Source organism: Malaclemys terrapin, chromosome 21, assembly GCF_027887155.1.
Source record: "Malaclemys terrapin pileata isolate rMalTer1 chromosome 21, rMalTer1.hap1, whole genome shotgun sequence".
Lineage (NCBI taxonomy): Eukaryota > Metazoa > Chordata > Testudines > Emydidae > Malaclemys > Malaclemys terrapin.
Genome location: NC_071525.1, coordinates 7,271,421 through 7,291,656, shown reverse-complemented (window position 1 = coordinate 7,291,656; position 20,236 = coordinate 7,271,421). Strand labels below are relative to the sequence as shown.

Sequence of the window (20,236 nt, the reverse complement as noted above, 5' to 3'; positions counted from 1 at the left end):
CCTTCACCCTCATGGTCTCAACCCTCATTGGCCCTGACCCCCACCCTGTAAATTCGAACACGCCCCCTAATTTCAATTCCTGGGGGAAACAGTGTGGGGCGGAGAGGAGCACCCACCGGCAAAAACAAAAGTCAGTGGCTGGATTCTAGGTCTCATTAGCATATTCAAAGTGCCAGTATCCATATGCTAATATGCACCTAGAGGGCATTTCTGCTCAGCCCTGTGCCCCCAGGAAAGTGCATGGGTGCCTCTGAACATCCCACTCCATGCCGGGTGCTCAGGTAATTGAGGTTAAACCAAACACCGGCATAGAAAGCATGCTGGGTGCCCAAATGCCAATGAAGCAGGCACTGGACTGGGACTCAGGAGACGTAGGTTCTAGTCCCTGCACTAGCACTGTCCTGCTGTGTAACCTTGGGCAAACTGCTTCCCTGATCTGTGCCTCAGTTTCCCCTTACTCTTTGTCTGTCTTGTCTATTTAGCTTGTGAGCTCAGGGAGGCAGGCTCTGTCTTTCCCTCAGTGTTCATGCAGAACCCTGCACAACAGGGCCCTGATCTCAGCTGGGATCTCTAGGTTTTACCGTAATACTGATGATCACTTAAACTCCAAAAGGGAGGTCCCAGCGACTGTTTGCACCTGTCTGAGCTTTTGAAAATGTTGACGCTACTAGTTTATTTTTCAACTCTCCAAATCATGTGCTGTAGCGTCTGGGAAGGGAAGGAAAAACATCTGATTTTAGTGTTCTGTGGCTGGAGACTGAAAATCAGCCTGCAGCCGTAGTGAACATCCCTATTTTGATACAGTAAAAGTGAAAGCAGGGTCCTGCCATTTCCTCATTCACAGTCCCATGTGACGAGCCTGGCAGGGTAAACTGAACTCCTTCTTCTCGGCATTCAGTCAGAGCAGGAGGGGTGTCAGGGCTCACTTGGGAGCCAACCTTGGGAGGATAATTTGGGGGAATTCTTGCTGCCTGCTGATCAGTTCAAGATTCCTGCCTAGAAATCTCCACTGGGTGAACTCCCATCAGGTGTGTTTGGCTTTTTCTTTTTCCCCCTTGTACTTTAAATCTCATCTTTGTCGTGTTTGGAACAATGTGTTTGAGGAAGTAAAACCAAGTATTTTGCTTGTAGAGAGTTTGCATCTGTGGACACCCATGTGTATCAGTCTTGTCTTTCTATCCCCATATAAACCTCTCTCTCTTCCAATAACGCCCCCTATCTATCTATTCAACACCCTCTCTCTCACTCGCCATATACCCTCTCTATCTATCTATTCTCATACACCCTCTCTGTCTGTCTCTGTCTGTCTTTCTAGCCCCATACACTCCTCCATCTTCCTTTCTAGGCTGGAGTATTCAGAGGAACCTAGGGGAGTTAGGTGATAGTCAATGGGATTTGGGTGCCTAACGCCCTTGAAAATGGCTTGGGCTCCTTTGAAAACCCAAGTCCTCTTCACCTAAATCCCTCTGGGCCAGATCCTCAGCTGGTGTAAATCTGCTTCGCTCCAGTGACCACAATGGAGTGACACCAGTTTACACCAGCTAGGGATCAAACTCATTGACCTCAGTGCAGCTACATCAATTCCCATCCCAGCTGGGAACGTCTCTGACTTTCGCTAGCTCTATCCCTCCCTCCCGCCCCGGATCACCTTATCCCAGGCTCTGATGCCCATGGCCAGGTCCAAGATCCAGTTCAGGAGCTGTAGAAGTAGCCGGGTGAGATTATCCATTGACCCAGCTCTGTTTTCCTTTCAAGTCTGTTGTTGTCGTATGGGGTTCCAGGAAGCCCCTTCCCCTGCCCCATCGCCCCCAAGAGGGACAAGCTGCCGGATGGCTCAGTGTGAGAGCGGCTGCAGGATCAGGGTTTGCTTCTTGACACTTTGCTCATGGCAGAGAGAGGAGAAATCTCAGCAAGTCCGTGTCAGATCTCTTGCACCATCACTGAGTGGAGGAAATTGAGACACTTGACTTCACCACACAGATATTATCTCTCACCAGCGTGCTCTTTTTTTATTTTTATTTTTTCTAGCTGAGCAGAATGAAGCTGTTGGTTTGTGTCTTCCTGGCCTCTCTTGCTGCTGCTACTGCACATCTACACTCAGACCCGACGCTGGATAACCACTGGGAGCTCTGGAAGAAAACCTATGGCAAACAGTACAGCCATAAGGTGGGCTCTGTCTGTGCAGCTGTGGGGTTAAAGTGCGGGAGGGGGATTTCCGTCCCCATCTCCCCTCAGGTCAGCAGGTATCCGGGATCTTGGCATGCCAGTCCTATGCCAGCTCTCACTGAAAACGCTGCCTCCTGCTCTTCTCCTGGAGATTGCAAAGCTCTCTCTGCTTTCAGAAGTGCATTCAGTTTTAATGAATATTGGGCCTAAACCATCCCAGGGGGTTAGCTGATTTTTTAAAGCGTGTTTTGTTCGGGATATATTAGAGCCAGGTGACATTGTTCACGAACCTCTTCTTCTTTTCTTTTTTTTGGTGGAAAAATGCAGACTCGGGTTGACAGAAACAATTGACAGAATTCGTCTTGATTTTGGCAAATTTTTTCGGTCAAATTAAAAAAAAATAAAATGGAAAGGTGGAAAAAAATGGTTAATTTCAGCATTTAATAAATGAACCGTTTTGACTTGTCCTTTTGGAAAGCCATTTTGTGTTGGAGTTTCCCTCCGTTCTACATAACAATAATTAAATAAAAAGGTTTTAAAAGCCCCAAATTGAAACAAAACATTTGACCCAAATCCAAAAATCTTCAACTGATTTTTAAGACATTGTTTGGTTTAAAAGGTTGGTTGGTTTGGCTGCCAAATCGAAAAGTCAGTGATTTGCACAGCTGCAAGCTGTATTGTGAATGTTTGATTATTGATATTATTTTGCATCCTAATTGTATATGCAGCTCCTTAATTACTTTGGCTTAGTTGAAGGCCCTGACTGCTTGGGGTCATTAGAGAATCCTACAGTACTTTCCTCATAAATTACAAGGTGTCATCACTGTCCTGGTGGCAATTACATTCTGCCTCCCTGTAATTCCCCCTGATGATTTAATTGGATACAGTGTGATTCTTCTCTTCTTTTCCTACCCTGTTGTGTAGTGTTGCTGTGTGCTGTTAAAAAGCTGCTGCACACCATTCCAGAACTGGCTGCATTTTGGGGTTGGGGGAAGGATTCAATCTTGCTTAACTTGTTAAGACTCCCCTTGATTTCCTAGGAAGTTTTGCTTGAGTGAGTGTTGCAGGATCTGGGCAACATTTTTGCAAAGCACTTAGAATCATAGAGTCATAGAATATCAGGGTTGGAAGGGACCTCAGGAGGTATCTAGTCCAACCCCCTGCTCAAAGCAGGACTAATCCCCAACTAAATCATCCCAGGCAGGGCTTTGTCAAGCCTGACCTTAAAAACCTCTAAGGAAGGAGATTCCACCACCTCCCTAGGTAACCGATTGCAGTGCTTCACCACCCTCCTAGTGAAAAAGTTTTTCCTAATATCCAACCTAAACCTCCCCCACTGCAACTTGAGACCATTATTCCTTGTTCTGTCATCTGGTACCACTGAGAACAGTCTAGATCCATCCTCTTTGGAACCCCCTTTCAGGTAGTTGAAAGCAGCTATCAAATCCCCCCTCATTCTTCTCTTTTGCAGACTAAATAATCCCAGTTCCCTCAGCCTCTGCTCATAAGTCATGTGCTCCAGCCCCTTAATCATTTTTGTTGCCCTCCACTGGACTCTTTCCAATTTTTCCACATCCTTCTTGTAGTGTGGGGCCCAAAACTGGACACAGTACTCCAGCTGAGGCCTCATGAATGTCGAATAGAGGAAAATGATCACATCCCTCGATCTGCTGGCAATGCTCCTACTTATACAGCCCAAAATGCCGTTAGCCTTCTTGGCAACAAGGGCACACTGTTGACTCATATCCAGCTTCTCATCCACTGTAACCCCTAGGTCCTTTTCTGCAGAACTGCTTCCTAGCCATTCGGTCCCTAGTCTGTAACAGTGAATGGGATTCTTCCGTCCTAAATTTAGTCCTTGTTGAACCTCATCAGATTTCTTTTGGCCCAATCCTTTAATTTGTCTAGATCTCTCTGTATCCTATCCCTGCCTTCCAGCGTATCTACCACTCTTCCCAGTTTAGTGTCATCTGCAAACTTGCTGAGGGTGCAATCCATGCCATCCTCCAGATCATTAATGAAGATATTGAACAAAACTGGCCCCAGGACCGACCCTTGGAGAACTCCGCTTGATACCGGCTGCCAACTAGATATAGAGCCATTAATCACTACCCGTTGAGCCCGACGATCTAGCCAGCTTTCTATCCACCTTATAATCCATTCATCCAGCCCATACTTCTTTAACTTGCTGGCAAGAATACTGTGGGTTCCTGAGGGATAAAAAAGTGCTGTAGAACTATAACCTATTTATACTGCAGATGGTTTCCTCTGTGCTACTGCATAGTAACGTGGGGGCTGTGCTTTGGTTCCAGAAAGAGGAAGGGGAACGGCGCGTGACCTGGGAAAAGAACCTCAAGCTCGTTATGCTGCATAACCTCGAGCACTCACTGGGGCTGCATTCCTATGAGCTGGGCATGAACCACCTGGCAGACATGGTAAGTTTAAAAAAAAAATATATCACTACAGACCAAGTGACTGGGCATCTGGGAATTATCAGTATTTCCCTGGGGCTGCCGTGGCCAGAGAATGTAACTGAATCAGGGGCAGAATAAGCGCCAGCCAATCCAGGGTCAGTATGAGCCTTGCAGATGTAGGCCCACAATCCACAGCTCCCCTCTGCGTCCTCCAGCAGCAACCTGCCCCTGTCACCATTCCAAGAGCTATGCAAATCTTTGTTCTATTTGCTTGGGTCAGGGTTGTGTGAGGGAAATCTGCCATCAGGGGGGTAGTCCTGATTTTTTAAGTGCAGGTGCTCCACCCCCGCTAGCCCGCTGCTGGGGTGACCCCCTCCCCTCCCCAGCATATTTCTGTATCAAATGGCATCCTCCAAGCAGCGTGATCTTGCACATACAGTGCATGTGAGGTCAAAAGTGTGGGACTCTCATTCCCGTAGGTTCCTGCTTCTATACTTTACTGTGTCTGCCACCCTCCCTTATCCCCATGAGAAATGTCACGTGTGGAATAACACACGACCTGTCTGGTAGGCCGTTGCTGGTTAAAGAAGTTGTTCCTTTAACTGAAATTGTAGCTACTTGTGCGTCAGATCCCGTTATTGCCAACGCCAAGCATTCAGAATTTAGGAGTCAGGCGCCTAAAATCATGGGGGGCTTAAAAATCCTGGGATTTAAAAAAAGTCTAAGTCTGGGGGCTCTTTTTATTTGCCTCTGGGTTTTGCCTTTTAAGAGAGATGTTTTCCTGCAGTTCTCCACAGCTATACAAGAGATGGAAACTTTAAAAAAAAAAAAAAGCTGAAATTCTTGTGCAATCTCACGACCCTCTCTCCCCCACATTGGTGCTTTAAGGAAAACATCAGATATTGTGACACTCTCAATAAAATCAAGAGTCTTGGCAATGCTGATGCTCCTGGGTAGAACTATGTGAAGAAGAGATTTTTTTGGTTTGGGGGCTGAAAAATCAATCAATCAATCAATCAAAAGTTAGTTTCAGATGGACCTGAAATAGCAATGGTGAAATGAAAAAAAGATGAAAACAATTCATTTAGGGTCGGACAACACATTTTGTTTAGTTTTCTAGATTGTTTTACCTCTTTTATAAAATAAATAAATAAAATCGAAGTAAAATTTGAACTAAAAAGTCATTTTGAATCCAAACATTTTGACTAGTTTTGAATTTTTTTCCCCTGCTGAAATAATTTTGCAAATTCAAGGTGAATTCACACAATGTTTCAGTCGACCCAAATATGTATTTTTCAGCCCCCCCTTGAAAACTTTCCGGCAGCGCTAGTCCTGGGTTCTTTCCCCAGCAATGTACGGGGAGAGGAGGATTAGCATGTGGAGAATCACAGAATCCAGAGTTCCCGGCAAACAAAGCTACAGCCAGGCTGATCCCGGCATTCAGGCGTGCTCATAGTTTCACTGCATAAAGGAAAACACTGTATCAATGACCAAGAGTTGAACCTGAGATGCAGAGTTTGTATCTGAATGTCCCCAGTGTTCGGGGCCAGTCTGTACATCAAAGGGGAGGTCAGTCTGAAGGGGTGTGTGTGTTCTTTTAACTAGACCAGCGAGGAAGTGGCTGCTTTGTTAACGGGAGTGAAACTTCCCCACCGACCTGACCGGAATTCCACCTACAGGCCACGGCCTGGCAGCAAAGTGCCTGACTCCATGGACTGGAGGGACAAAGGATGTGTTACGGATGTGAAATATCAGGTGGGAGGCTCAATCTGTTCCCCTCCTGACATGGGTGCCCATCACAGCAGTGGCTGAGCGCATCTCTCTGGCTTTTCAGGGGGCCTGTGGGGCCTGCTGGGCTTTCAGTGCTGTCGGTGCCCTAGAAGCGCAGGTGAAACTGAAAACTGGAAACCTGGTGTCTCTCAGCGCACAGAACCTAGTCGACTGTACCATTGTGTACGGGAACCATGGCTGCAGCGGCGGATATATGACCAACGCCTTCCAGTACATCATCGATAATAAGGGCATTGATTCAGATGATTCCTATCCATACACAGCTCAGGTGGGTATCCAAGTTTCAGACAGACACAGAGAGGGTCTGTCTACACTGCACACTAAGCCCGGGTTCTGACTCAGGTTTGAGCCGAGGCTCCCCTTACATCTACACACACATCAGCAGGGCCGGTGCAAGGATATTTTGTGCCCTAGGCGAAACTTCCACCTTGCGTCCCCCCCCCTCCCCACCCATAACATCGGTTCATTGAGGAGCAAATCCCAACGAGCCTTTATAGACCCCAGGGGCCAGCCGTGCCCAGGGGCTGCTCCCCAGACCAGGTTCCCCCCTCCCCACCCCCTGAACTCCCCTGGAGGGTGCACAGCCCCCCCACAAGCCCTCCTCACCCCACCTCTGCGGCCCCCACCCCGAGTCCACTCACTGGCTTTGTCGGGCTTGGGCCGCTGCAGCAGCTCGGCAGTGAGGAGCTGCCTTCTAGGGGCTCCTGCAGCAGATGCATGTGGGCAGAGACCTCCGTGCAACCCCCCCCCCTCCGGCTCCTCCCTCGCCACGCTCGGGCTCTGCGGCTCCTGGGAGTATGAGCCGCTGCCGCCCCTCCCCCTCCCGGAGCAGTCTCAGGGCCCCGCGCCCCAGCAGCTGCTCACATGCCCGGGAGCCGCAGAGCTCGAGCGTGGCGAGGGGAGAGTTGGGGGGCACACGGGGGCTTCTGCCCATATGCGTCTGCTGCAGTCTGCAGGTGCCCCCTGGGGGGGCGCCAGGCCGCAGTCTGGGCAGGAGGGGCGGGGGGGCACGGCAGCTCCCCGCTAGTGGCGCCGCTGCCTTTGCAGGGCTCCTGCCCCCCTGCGCCGCGCCGGCTCCTCCATGGCTGGGGCTCACCGCCCCCGCAAGCCCTATGCAGTATTATTAAACTGGTGCATCTATGCCCGATCGCAGCCTGAGCTTGCAGCCCGACAGGGGCGGGGGGACAAGGCAGAAAGAACAAGAAGACGCCCGGCCTGCCTCACAGTGGCGGAGAGTCACAGTTCCCCGCAGAGAACCCTGTACCCTCTCCCTCACGCAGAATGGACATGCAGAAGGTACCTAATTAAAAGCACTAAACTTGGGAATAAAAAATGTCAGTCACGGCTTTTTTGATATGCCCTGAAGTTTGTCAGACATTTATTTGCAAAAACTTTGTAGTAAGGGCGAGTCAGCTGTCATGCTAAATACAACATTAAATATTATGGAATCCATGATGCAGCTCTTCTCTGTTTTACATTTTCTTAATCAGTATTTCTAAGCTGATTTTATATTTTAAATGTACTCTTAAGCCTTCATAAAGTAATCATTCCAGATTACTACATATTTAATTCACTGAAACAGACATTATTTTAAATTAATCAGTCACAGAGGTTTAGTGTGTTCATAACAGTGTTCATTGCTTTTAGAAAAAGGGAACACTAATTTACTGTGTGATCTCCATAACAATACACATGTTTATGACATTTCACCAACTTTAAAAAATATGTTTCCAAAGATTTTTGGCATAACAAAGGATTTTATATCTTACTAAGGTACTGATTTTGCTTAAAACTAGTTCATCAGATAGTCAGAAGTAAAGAAAGAGAAACTCTGTCCAGCTATCTGGAAGCAAAGGGCTGTTGCTTCCTTCAATGTGGGGGAGGGAAGAGGGAGTGAAGGGAGAAATGGATGGACAGAAAGGACAGGAAGACTTTGGAAGTAAGTTTTTTTTACTATAGTAATTAAAATGTGTATTTTAGATAAGGGTGGTCTTTTGAAGAATTTATTTAAAAAACCATATGTCTGAAGATCCAAGCATTTAAGGCTAAAGATGATTGTGCATCTAAAAATCTATGCAAGGATTTTTTAGAAATGTGATTTTATAATCTTCGCCAACTCACTAATGAAATATTTTTAAAGCAAATTTTAAACTCAGGTCCTGTAGATTGACATGTTCTGAGTAAATATTACAGTCATGCACAACTGTTTTTGTCAGTACATTCAGAAACTGACAGTAGATGATACCTGGGGGTTGGCAAATTCCTGTTAAATGTGTTCATTACCCCTTTAACAGTTTCAGTGTTGTGCTAATAGGTCTGGCAGGCTGGAGACTGTTTCTCTTTTAACTGCCTAGACAAATCAGAGGATTGGGCCCAAAGAAATCTGATGAGGTTCAACAAGGACAAGTGCAGAGTCCTAAATTTAGGACAGAAGAATCCCATTTACTGTTACAGACTAGGGACCGAATGGCTAGGAAGCAGTTCTGCAGAAAAGGACCTAGGGGTTACAGTGGATGAGAAGCTGGATATGAGTTAACAGTGTGCCCTTGTTGCCAAGAATGCTAATGGCATTTTGGGCTGTATAAGTAGGGGCATTGCCAGCAGATTGAGGGATCTGATCATTCCCCTCTATTTGACATTGAGATATACCTATCTCATAGAACTGGAAGGGACCTTGAAAGGTCATTGAGTCCAGCCCCCTGCCTTCACTAGCAGGACCAAGTACTGATTTTTGCCCCAGATCCCTAAGTAGCCCCCTCAAGGATTGAACTCACAACCCTGGGTTTAGCAGGCCAATGCTCAAACCACTGAGCTATTCCTCCCCCCACAGGCCTCCTCTGGAGTACTGTGTCCAGTTTTGGGCCCCACACTACAAGAAGGATGTGGAAAAATTGGAAAGAGTCCAGCGGAGGGCAACAAAAATGATTAGGGGGCTGGAGCACATGACTTATGAGGAGAGGCTGAGGGAACTGGGATTGTTTAGTCTCCAGAAGAGAAGAATGAGGGGGGATTTGATAGCTGCTTTCAACTACCTGAAAGGGGGTTCCAAAGAGGATGGATCTAGACTGTTCTCAGTGGTACCTGATGACAGAACAAGGAGTAATGGTCTCAAGTTGCAGTGGGGGAGGCTTAGGTTGGATATTAGGAAAAACTTTTTCACTAGGAGAGTGGTGAAGCACTGGAATGGGTTACCTAGGGAGGTGGTGGAATCTCCTTCCTTAGAGGTTTTTAAGGCCCGGCTTGACAAAGCACTGGCTGGGATGATTTAGTTGGGGATTGGTCCTGCTTTGAGCAGGGGGTGGGACTAGATGACCTCCTGAGGTCCCTTCCAACCCTGATAGTCTATGATACTAGATCCCCTTCCCAGGAAGACTCAGAGCTGGCAGGAAGGGTCAGAACAGGGATAGGAAAACCAGTCGGGTGGACACGAAGACCCAGGGGTACCCCAAATTTTCAGGTACCCTACCCAGCTGCCTATGCCTGAGGATGGCCCCAGGTGCCCCCAACCACTTGCCGCCCTAGGCCACTGCCTAGTTCGCCTAGTGGTTGCAACGGCCCTGCAAATCAGCCTGACTCAGGTCAGCAAGCGCTCAGGCCCCAGGTCCTGTGACACTGCTGAGAGAATGGGTCAGAGTCCGAGTCCTGCTGACTTGGGTCCAAACCATGTCCTTTTGCAGTGTGGACGCAGCTCAAGCCACAGAGCGAAGTCAGAAAGTCTGCATGGTGCAGTTAGCATGGCGGTGAGACCTGGATCCAGCAACTGTAAACCCAGGTTTACAATGCAGTGTGGATGCTCAAGCCTGGGCTTAGAAACACTGGGTATGTCTACACTGCAATGTAAGCGCAGGGTTTGAACTCAGGCTCAAGCCTTACCCCCCTTCCATCTACACAGGAATTGAGATAATCGAGGGCTCGGACCCAGAAAGGTGCAAGTCTGAGTCAGTCATTTTGACAGCTCAATCTGAAAAAACATTCAAAAGGTTTCATTTGACCCGAATGAATTATTTTTATTTATTTTTTGTTTCAGTGAAAAAATAATAATGAAAAAATTCTACTTTGATTTGAAACAGATTTTTTTAATTTTATTTTTCCGGGTAAGTCACTGAACTGAAAAATCCATTAGTCCCTCAGCTCTGATCTCGATGCCCAGAGGCAGAAGGAACGCTCCAGAGGGAGCAGCAGTGATCTAAGCAATGAGAGGGATTCGGACAACGGAGGGGAATAGAAGGGAGATAAAAACAGATGTTCATGCCAGAGGCTGAAATGTCCCTGTTTCATCTGCTCTTTGCCCCTGCCAGAACGGAACGTGTCACTATAACCCTGCCACGCGAGCCGCCACCTGCTCCAAGTTCGTTGAGCTCCCGTATGCCAATGAAGCAGCCCTGAAGGATGCCGTAGCCAATATTGGACCCGTGTCAGTCATCATAGATGCGGCACAGCCTTCGTTTTTCCTGTATAAGTCAGGTACGTTCTCTAAGCTAGACCACCTTGCGCCCGGTGCTGTACGTAGTTTGAAGCAGTGATGCCTTTGCTTTCTGTGGACTGTCTCTTTAAATTGGAAGAGGAATGTGGAGGAAGTTGCTATTTGTTCTGCAGCATGTTACTGAGGAGACGCGCACATCGTGCTCTTCCCATGGAGACCTGGCTTTCGTTTCCTTGTTTTTTCCTGGAATCTTTTGGACTCTCAGTAAATTATAAAACAAAAGCCCCAGGCGGGTGAAAGCACGTTTTGCATTTTGTGAGTGGCTCCATCATGTGACCGCTTGGTTCAATGTGTGTTACATGTCCCCCTCTAGCAGCTGGTTAGAGGATAAAAGCCTAGTACTGCTGGAAGCTAATCTCTTTTGTTCTATACATATGGTAAGTCTATACTGCACACCACTGCTGGTGGCATGCAGGGTAGGTGTAGCTACACACAGCTGTGAAAAGCAGCCTGTGTCCGCACTGCCCTGTGTAGCTACGCACAGCAGTGGAAGGTTCTGCATTGAAGGCAGTGGGAGCTGTCAGAGTTTTTCCCCACGACCCAGGGCCGGCTCCAGCTTTTTTGCCGCCCCAAGCGGCGAAGTGGGAAAAAAAAAAAAAAAAAAGATAAAGCCGTGATCGGCTTCATTCTTCAGCGGCAATTTGGGGGCAGGTCCTTCGCTCTGAGAGGGACCGAGGGACCCGCTGCCGAATTGGCGCCAAAGACCCGGACGTGCTGCCCCTTTCCATTGGCCACCCCAAGCACCTGCTTCGTTCACTGGTGCCTGGAGCTGGCCCTGCCACTACCTCCCGCTGCTGGAGACTTTCCCTACGGCAGAAAAATGCCACAGCAGCAGGGAGGTAGCAGCATATGACACTGCTGAAAAAGCAGTATAGACGGGGGAGGCCCTGCTTGGGCCTGTAGAGAGCCGTGTAGGGCATATACCCTAAGGCTTCAGGTGTGTCTTTACTCCCCTAAGCCGTCTACACTGCTGTTTATACCTGTGTGGGGTGTGTGTGGAGTGTATATAGTCTATATGATTCCATAAGGACTGTGCAGTGTGGACATACCCTTAGATTGGAAGCTCTTTGGGGCAGGGATGATCTTTTTGTTCTGCGTTTGTACAGCGCCTAGCACCATGGTGCCTGGTCTATGTCTGGGGCTGGCAGGTGCTACTGTAACACAGATTAATGATAACAACAAATGACCGGAGATGCTCCTTTAGCTCAAAAGGTGCTTCAAGGGCTAATGACCCCAGGTTCAATTCCTGGTGTCTTAGTGTGTGTCATTAAAATAGCACCCCAGTGTGGACCCTTCACTCATGTTAATGTAATGCCAGTGCGCTGGGGTGGGCAGCAAGGACAGGGACTTCTGGATCTTAACGCATGAGCCTTTCTTGCTGGAGCTAAAAGACTCAACCTCTTTTAGATAAGGCTGTGGTAGGCTCATCAATCTTTCTGTGGCCCAGGCACCACTAGAGGGAGACAGAACATCCCACCGAGTCGGCGTGGCTAACATTAACCTGTGCTTTTTAAAATTTGTTTTTGGCTTGTATTTACCTTCACCCTAGCGAGCACCGTCCACAGGACCAGACGGAATAATTTGTATAGTGGGGGTGCTGAGAACCACTGATCCAAACTATAACCCTATATATGATGGGAACCACTTCAAGCAAGGGTGTGCGGCAGGTCCCCAGCACCCCTAGTTCCAGCACCTCTGGCACCGTCAGACATTGTGGGGCCAATTTTATGCTGCACCAGACTCAGCTCAGGTCAGCTCTAAAATGGCCTTCCACCCAGTTCTGGGGTTGAGACGGCTCGTGGGATAATTTAGGCAGCCTTGGGTGTTGCATAAGATATGGCAGCCCAAGTCAAGCTACCTAATGGGAGCAACACCCCACAGACTTGCTATAGACCCTAACCCCGGCTGGAATGTCCCCTACGCCAGAGCTTCCCGAACGAGGCCTCCTAAGACAGTTTGTGGCTGTCTGACTCGGTTCCTGTGCTGGGGGAATTCTCCCCTGGCTCAATTTGGGGCTTTTAAGGGAACATTGTGAGGGGACCATAGTGGGAGGAAGATTACTTCCCGGTGTTTATGGGCATTGGGATACTGAAATAGCTGAAGGGACGGATGGGAAAATGGAACTTTACATTGCTGGGGGGTAGTTCAGCTGTACCGGTCAGACGTCCTTCTCTATCTGACATCTGTTTGGTGGCCTGTAGAGAGTCTGAGTCCAGTTCTTGGGGGCAGGTGCCCACCTCACACTAGCCAAGTTGGCCGCCTCAGTAGGAGAGCCAAGGCCATGGAAACTAAACTTCCCAGTGGATAGTGTGCTGGACTGGGGCTTAGGAGAGCTGGGTTCTAGTCCCAGGGCAAGTCACTTCTCGCTCTGTACCTTAGTGTCCCCATCTGCACAATGGAGATGACACTGACCTGCTTTGTGATCTACTGGTGAAAAGAGTGAGAGATTGTTATTATTACCCCCTTACAGGGGACCAGGTAAGAGGCATGTTGGTACCATGTGGGTGCTCACAACAGCTTTACCGAGCTGGCTTTTTTTCCTCCCACGTGATTACACATTCTTTCCTTCCAGGAGTCTACGATGATCCACGTTGCACTCGTGACACGAATCATGCAGTTCTAGTTATCGGCTATGGCACCCTGGATGGGAAGGACTTTTGGCTTGTGAAAAACAGGTAAAAGAAAATCCATCACTGAGCCGTATATATCTATGGACTAACGTGCTCCTGGGATAGGCGTGTGGCATGAGTGAGCTGTGTAGAGCTGTGCATGTATGTGTCTGTACTACTGTGAATTGGATGCACTTTGTTAAACAGCTTGAAACACATGAGAAAATGGGGGAGGGGAACCCTGCCTATAAAGAAAGGTGTTTTATTCTCTTCATGTTTAATTCTGTGTTATTTTTCCTTCCAACAGTTGGGGCATAAAGTTCGGTGACAAAGGATACATTCGAATGTCCAGGAACAAAGGAAACCAATGTGGGATTGCCAGCTACGGTTCTTATCCACAAATATAGAGGGACGCTCTGCTTCAGACTGCACTCTTGAGATGTGGTCTCTTAAACTGCTAATCTTAGCCTGGCTGTAATCTAGCTGCTCTGTTTGAGAACAATGTACGGGCTCTAATGGCAAAATCCTCCCATCAGATCCATCTGACAGATCTGAGATAAGCAGCCAAAATGGTGAATGATCATGATTGGTCTGGTCCAGAATTTGGGCACTTTTAGCTCATTCTCCCTATCCCGCAGGGTTGTTTGTAATTGATTAATGTCTATGCATTGCTTTGCGCATGTGAAGTGCTATTTTAGTGCCAAGTATTGTCACTGTCGCTGTCTCAAAATGTATTGGAGTGAAGGCTGTGTTGCTAGTCCACGCTGTTAGTGGAGCGGTAGAGTTGCCGAAGCCACGTCACATGTGAGGTGAAGTAGATGGATCAACACATCTCTAGCCACATGTATCAATTTTCCACAATACAGGTCACAAAGCAATCATTAGCAACCCAAGAGATCAAGCAAACTATGGACATTCCTTGCAGGGGATAACGTGTTTTCCAAGGCTACACAAAATTGGGTTGGTATCTTATGCGAAGACCTTAGCACGCCAGCAGTCAGAAGCCACGGAGAAGGCCAGCCACGGAACAAATGCTGCTGCTGTTATAAAATGTGACCTACAGAGTGAAGTCTGCCTTTGCCACCTGCAGCGCTTGGACCAAGGACACGGTGCAGAGATGAAAGGCCTGATTCTCTCTTGCACTGCACAGCCGTTTACCCCTGTGCAAAGTAGGTGTATAATGTTGCTGAATCAGAAGAGCAGCAGTTTTCAGCCGAGGTATCCATGACTGCACATGATGCACAGTAGCAGGGAGTCAGGCCCAAAGGCTTTAAATGTAGCTGCAGGTATGGGATGAGCGATTGAATGAGCAAGAATGCAGGGAAAGGGTGAATCTGGAATCCACACCCCCAGCTGCAAGTGCCAGCACAGCACTGGGAATCACATCTGCTGCCCTGCTCTACTCCAAGGAGCCCTGCTTCCGGATCTGACCTACTTTGCCCTACTTCGGAATATGATTTGCAGACACCTATTGACCGAATCCTTGCGGGATACAGTTTCAGAGTGAGGTCACACATGAAATGCATTCTCTTCTCTCCAATTCAGCAGTGAGGTTGCTATGATGATCCAGATAGAATCTCATCTGTAAACAATGCATGTAATAGAAATTACACATCCTCCTCCAAAAGGAAAAAAATATGTTCAATTGTCTGAAAAGTTTAGGCTCAGTTTGTTCAGCTGGACCAGGTGTGGGATACTTAGCAAGTGACAGAAATGCAAAGTCACCCTGATTACAGACGAAACTAACTCTCGGGCCCTGATCCTTCAAAATCTGACTCATGAGGGTGGAGCCCTGAATCTCTGCAAAGCCCCAAGAGGGCTCCATATGGGCACAGGGGTCCACTTGAATTAATCAGGTTACGAGGTCAGGGCTTTAGTTAATCCAAGGGAAGCCGGCAAAAATGTGGGATCCATCAGTGTGTTGCAGGGCCACGTAGAATAATGATCACAGGTGTGACAGGACTGAGAAATCACATCTTTGTCAAAATATAACCATTTGGGGAGCTTGTTCCCAGTTATTTCTTTATCTTTGTGGCTGGTTTTAGCAAAAAATAATCTGTCTGTTGCAAAAAACAAACAAAACCCGACAAACCCACAAAAACCCCACCAATGGATGAATGTGAACAACTGAGCAAGATAACCTCATGGTCAAATTTCATGAGATTTGCAACAACCACCAAAGCATTTCTTGCCCTGGGCTAAATTTGCAGTTGTACTTGGGAGGTTCCATGAGGCTGTCTTGTGTCACTGCTTCCCCTCGTTTTGGGGGAGCGCCAGGTGAGTGACTGATGGATCTTGGGCAGCCCCAATTGCTAGGCAATGTCTGACTCTGTACTGTTTGTTTCCTGAAGTTTTAGGGTGAAATTCAGCCTGTGCAGAGGGCCAGCACAAGGTCTAGACGCCGGTCTAGGGTGATCAGGTGCCCAGTTTTTGACTGGAAAGTCCAGTTGAAAGGGGACCAGATAATGTCTGGTCAGATTTACTAACCAGACACTCAAAGTCCGGTTACTGTGGGTGAGGGAGGCGGGGAGGCGCCGGGTCATCACCTGCTCCAGCCTCTACTCAGCTGGGGCTGCCTCCTTCCTTCGCTGGGTGGCTGCAGCTCCCAGCCCCGCTCCACAGGTGAGGCCCTCCTGACCCGAGTGGTGGGGGGTGTAAGGGGAAAAGCAGCGAGCAACAGGGGAAGGGGGAAGAGGAGTGGATGGGGCGGGGCCTCAGGGGAAGAGATGGGGCAGAGGTGGGGCTTTCGGGGGAAATAGGCGGGGCAGGGGAGGTTCTGTCACTCCTGCTGGAGTGTCCGTTTTTTAAATATTACCAAGTTGGCAACCCTACTCACATCCCACCTAAGCCCTCAAAAAAGACGGGGCGCCCCAGGTCTCACTAGCCCAGCATGGGATCCCCTCCACTGCTCCATCTCACCAGTTCCCTCTCTCCTTTGCCTTCCAGAGTGAAAGCAGGAAGGAAGCAGTGGAAATAAATGGAGGATGGGGTAGATGGAATGGGGGAGGTGTAGAGCAGGAAGCGGGAGGTCTGGGTGAGTGGGGATTGTGCTCATAGATTTTAATCTTCATTTCCGTCAACCATTGAATGGTGGGGTGGGGAATTGCTATGCCGCCCCGCTGAGAGCAGGGGTCCCCTCGGAGGGATGCCACCGCCTGGGAACAGGTGACCCCAAGGTGGGTACAGTAGTCACCAGCACGTTGTCGTTGCGCAGCAGGAGTTCCTGACACATGCACACAGTCACAGTATGGGCCTGGCTCCCGTTTGCACTATGGCCTCTTTGCACTGGGTAGAGCAGTGTACAGGGCCCTCAGCGCAAATGAGGATCAGTCTGTCACTTGGGGAGGGTCGAGCCCCGGATGGACGCCAGCCCAGCTGATGACTGAGCTGGACAGTGAGGGGGCAGGCCCACAGCCCGGCATATGGCAGCCCCTAGCCCTTCTAGTGGGTGCTGTGGCCACAGCACAGGGAGAATTGGGAGGAGAGAGATCAGGACAGGAGGCCTGAGAGAGATAATCCAGCTATGGCTGCATCAGCATCCTTTCTGATCTGAGGGCCAAAGGGAGGAGCAAGGGCTCCAGACCCGTGCAGAACAGCCAGGCGGGCGTTTGCCATCCCACCAGCCAGATGTTTTCAGTGCCAGGTTCCGTGACTCGGGGAAATGATTTGTCCTGTTGGTTTCGCAGGTGAGGAATTTGCCTTGTCGCTGCACATGTCTTTTTCCTTTGTCAATCATCAGGAGTTCTTGCCACTTGAAAAAGTGAAGTGAAGACTGGGGGAGGATCATTCATTGGGGAAGTGATGCGCTAACGATGAGGACTTTAAATATGCTGCAGGTGCACCTGGCACTTAACAGATGGACAACACTGCCAGGTCCGTGCCGCAGTAGCTTGCAATCCACGGCTTCCATCCTACCTCACTGGGTTCAATTCTCCATTACCGTCGCACAGATACAAAATGGGGAATAACTGGCCAGGCGGTTGCACTGCTAAAAAGGATCTGGGGTTATCATGGATCACAAATTGAATATGAGCCAATGCTGTGATTCGGCTGTGAAAAAGGCTAATATCCTTCTAGGGTGTGTTAACAGGAGTGTTGTGTGTAAGGCACGGGAGGTACTTGTCCTGCTCTACTCAGCACTGGTTAGATCTCAACTGGAGCACTGTGTCCAGTTCTGGGTGCCACCCTTTAAAAAAGAGGTGCATAAATTAGAGAGAGTCCAGAGGGGAGAGCAACAGAAATGATAAAAAGTTTATCAATCCTGACCTATGGGGAAAGGTTAAAAAACCTGGACATGTTAAGTCTGGAGAAAAGAAAACTGCGGAGGGACCTGAGAGTTTTCAAATAAATTAAGGGCTGTTATGAAGAGGATGGTGCTCCGTTGTTCTCCATGTCTACTGAAGGAAGGACAAGAAGTAATGGGGCTGAATCTGTAGCAAGGGAGATTTCGGTTGGAGATTAGGAAAAACATTCTCATGTTAAGGATGGTTTAGAACTGGAACAAGTAACCTAGGGAGTTTGTGGAATCCCTGTCACTGGAGGTTTTTAAGAATAGGTTGGACACACACTTGTCAGAGCTGGTCTAGGTTTACTTGTTCCTGCCTCTGCACAGGGAGCTGGACTAGATGACCTCTCAAGGTCCCTTCCAGCCTGACATTTCTCTGATTCTATGACTGTGCCGTCATTTGCATCAGTGCAAAGTGGGTGAAAAACCCTGCAGGAGCAATGTTCTGGTAGCACGTTCTGCCCACTTTGAGGTGTTGTAAATGGCCACACAAAGGGCAGGGCAATGAGGAATCAGGCCTACCACAGATATTTTATTTCACTTCTTTCATTGCTGGTCTCTGAAAACCTCCATTTCCACCACCAGACAAAATCAGATGAAACAAACACATTTCCAGGCAACCTGGATGAAAATTGCCTTTTCCAATGCTGTGATCCCCAGACAGAATTGTCTGTCGCTGCACTACAAGTAACTTCTTTCCTTTATCTAAGGCTGAGGACAACAGGAGTACAGAGCATGTGCCGGGCATACAGAGTCTGGATGTAGTGAGGGTAACCCATGTGCTCTATCAAGCCAGGAATCCAGCTGGCAAAATTCCCAATGCAGACGTTTCCTTTTCATTTCTTCAGTCCTTTACCATGAGAACATGGGTTATTATTTCTCCGAACGTCCCAGCTTGCTCGGTCATTGTTTTGTGATGAATAAGCAGGCACAAAAATGCGGGAAGCTTCCGTGTGTAACCCTTTTGCCAGGTGGAGCTGGCAGCAACCAGGGCTTGGTTCAATATCTAGGGTTCCTTTTCAACAATACAACAGAGAACCGGCTCGAGCGCCTCCCCCAGTAACCTGGGAAAATTACACACCACCCTCAGCGTCTCTGAGAGGCAATACTTCCCCACTCGCAAGCACAGAGTCTGAGTGTAGGAAAGAAACTTTTAATGAAAGGAGGGAAGTCACCTGACATTAATTAGCCACAAGCGGGATTCATAATCATAAAACTGTGAGCAGGACACCCACCCCAGAGTGCGTGGGGCAGTGTCTTCCGGCTCATGTTCTTGAGTCCTACAACCAAAAGTTCCTTTTCTGTGCCCCTCTCTGCTCCCTCACCATAGCCCACTCACAGTGGTTGTCCTTGGTCAGTGAGGACATAGGGTTCAGAAGCGCATCTGTGTGAGTTTACCTCCCACCCAGGGAAGAAGCACTTTGCTTGCTCTGCCTTCTGAGCACATGCTTTGGCTGGCCGCCCCACCAGCCGCTGTTCCTCGGCGCCGGCTGTCCCACCAGCTGTGATTCCTCTCTGCTGGCCATCCCACCAGCCACCATTCCTCTCTGCCTCACCAGCCGCTCATTCTGCTAACCCCCTCACCAGCCACTCATTCGCTGGCCGACGGTCAGACACCTGCCTCTCTATTGTGACCTCTGCACATTAGTCTCATAGGCTATGTCTACACTGGCAATTGAGTGACACATTTTTTGTCGTTCAGAGGTGCTAAACTAGCACCAAAAAGACACAAGTTTTGCCGCAGCAAGTGTCAGTGTGAACACCGTGTTGTCGGCAGGAGTACTCTCCAGTTGACAATGCAAACGCTGCTCATTGGGGGTGGAAGTATTTTGTCAGCAAAAGTGCCAACAAACAGTAGCTATGCTCCCCGATTTTTATCGACACGGCTATATCGACACAGGCATGTCACTAAAAGCTGTGTAGTGTAGATATAGCCTTAGTAATTTTCAGCTCTTTGCAGGCTGGGTAGAAATACCGCAGCTCAAGTGATTTCAGGACTCAGTGAATTTTAGCTCTTAGGAGGCTGGGTAGAAACACAGTCCAACCACAACTGATTTCAGCTCGGATTGAGCATTTAAAATAACAAACAGGCCCCTAATGAACCCTACTTAGCTCTTTCTTTAAACAGTGAGGAGGAACAGGTTAAAACAGTCCTGGGACCTCTAGGGAGAGTCCACATCTCCTGGCTGGGAGGCCTGTCCTCTTACTTTTACAGGGCTCTGGCATTCAAGCCCCTGGCTTAACAAGGTCCTTTCAGCTGGGGGTGACCCCCTCATTTGGGACAGGGTTAATCACAGTTCTGCTCCCCTTCATTCATATCATAATAACAACACATTGATAACAGCATTTCCCCACCCTGCATTCAGTACTAAAGTGATTTGTAACCCAACACCAGCCAAAGTTGATTATTTTGAGCAACACTGTTCTATGTGCTGGATATCTAAGCAGAGTAGGTGTTCATGTAAATACAGTTTGCTCCTGAAGTCTC

At 48.5% G+C, this 20,236-nt stretch overlaps 1 protein-coding gene across 1 annotated transcript; it reads left to right on the top strand.

Moving 5' to 3' along the window:
- The first annotated feature begins 60 nt into the window (after nt 1-60).
- On the top strand, nt 61-15,466 carry LOC128827107 (cathepsin S-like). The gene is made up of 8 exons (XM_054010841.1): nt 61-1,028; nt 2,029-2,166; nt 4,479-4,601; nt 6,186-6,335; nt 6,415-6,639; nt 10,670-10,835; nt 13,427-13,529; nt 13,771-15,466. Exons 2-8 carry the CDS (start codon nt 2,038-2,040, stop codon nt 13,868-13,870), a joined length of 996 nt encoding a protein of 331 aa, XP_053866816.1. The 5' UTR covers nt 61-1,028; nt 2,029-2,037; the 3' UTR covers nt 13,871-15,466.
- The last annotated feature ends 4,770 nt before the right edge of the window (nt 15,467-20,236 follow it).

Coding starts and splice junctions, on each gene's coding strand:
- LOC128827107 (XM_054010841.1), top strand. CDS start 2,038: ATGAAGCTGTTGGTTTGTGTCTTCCTGGCCTCTCTTGCTGCTGCTACT. Junction 2,167..4,478: donor GCAAACAGTACAGCCATAAG/GTGGGCTCTGTC, acceptor CTTTGGTTCCAG/AAAGAGGAAGGGGAACGGCG. Junction 10,836..13,426: donor GTTTTTCCTGTATAAGTCAG/GTACGTTCTCTA, acceptor CTTTCCTTCCAG/GAGTCTACGATGATCCACGT.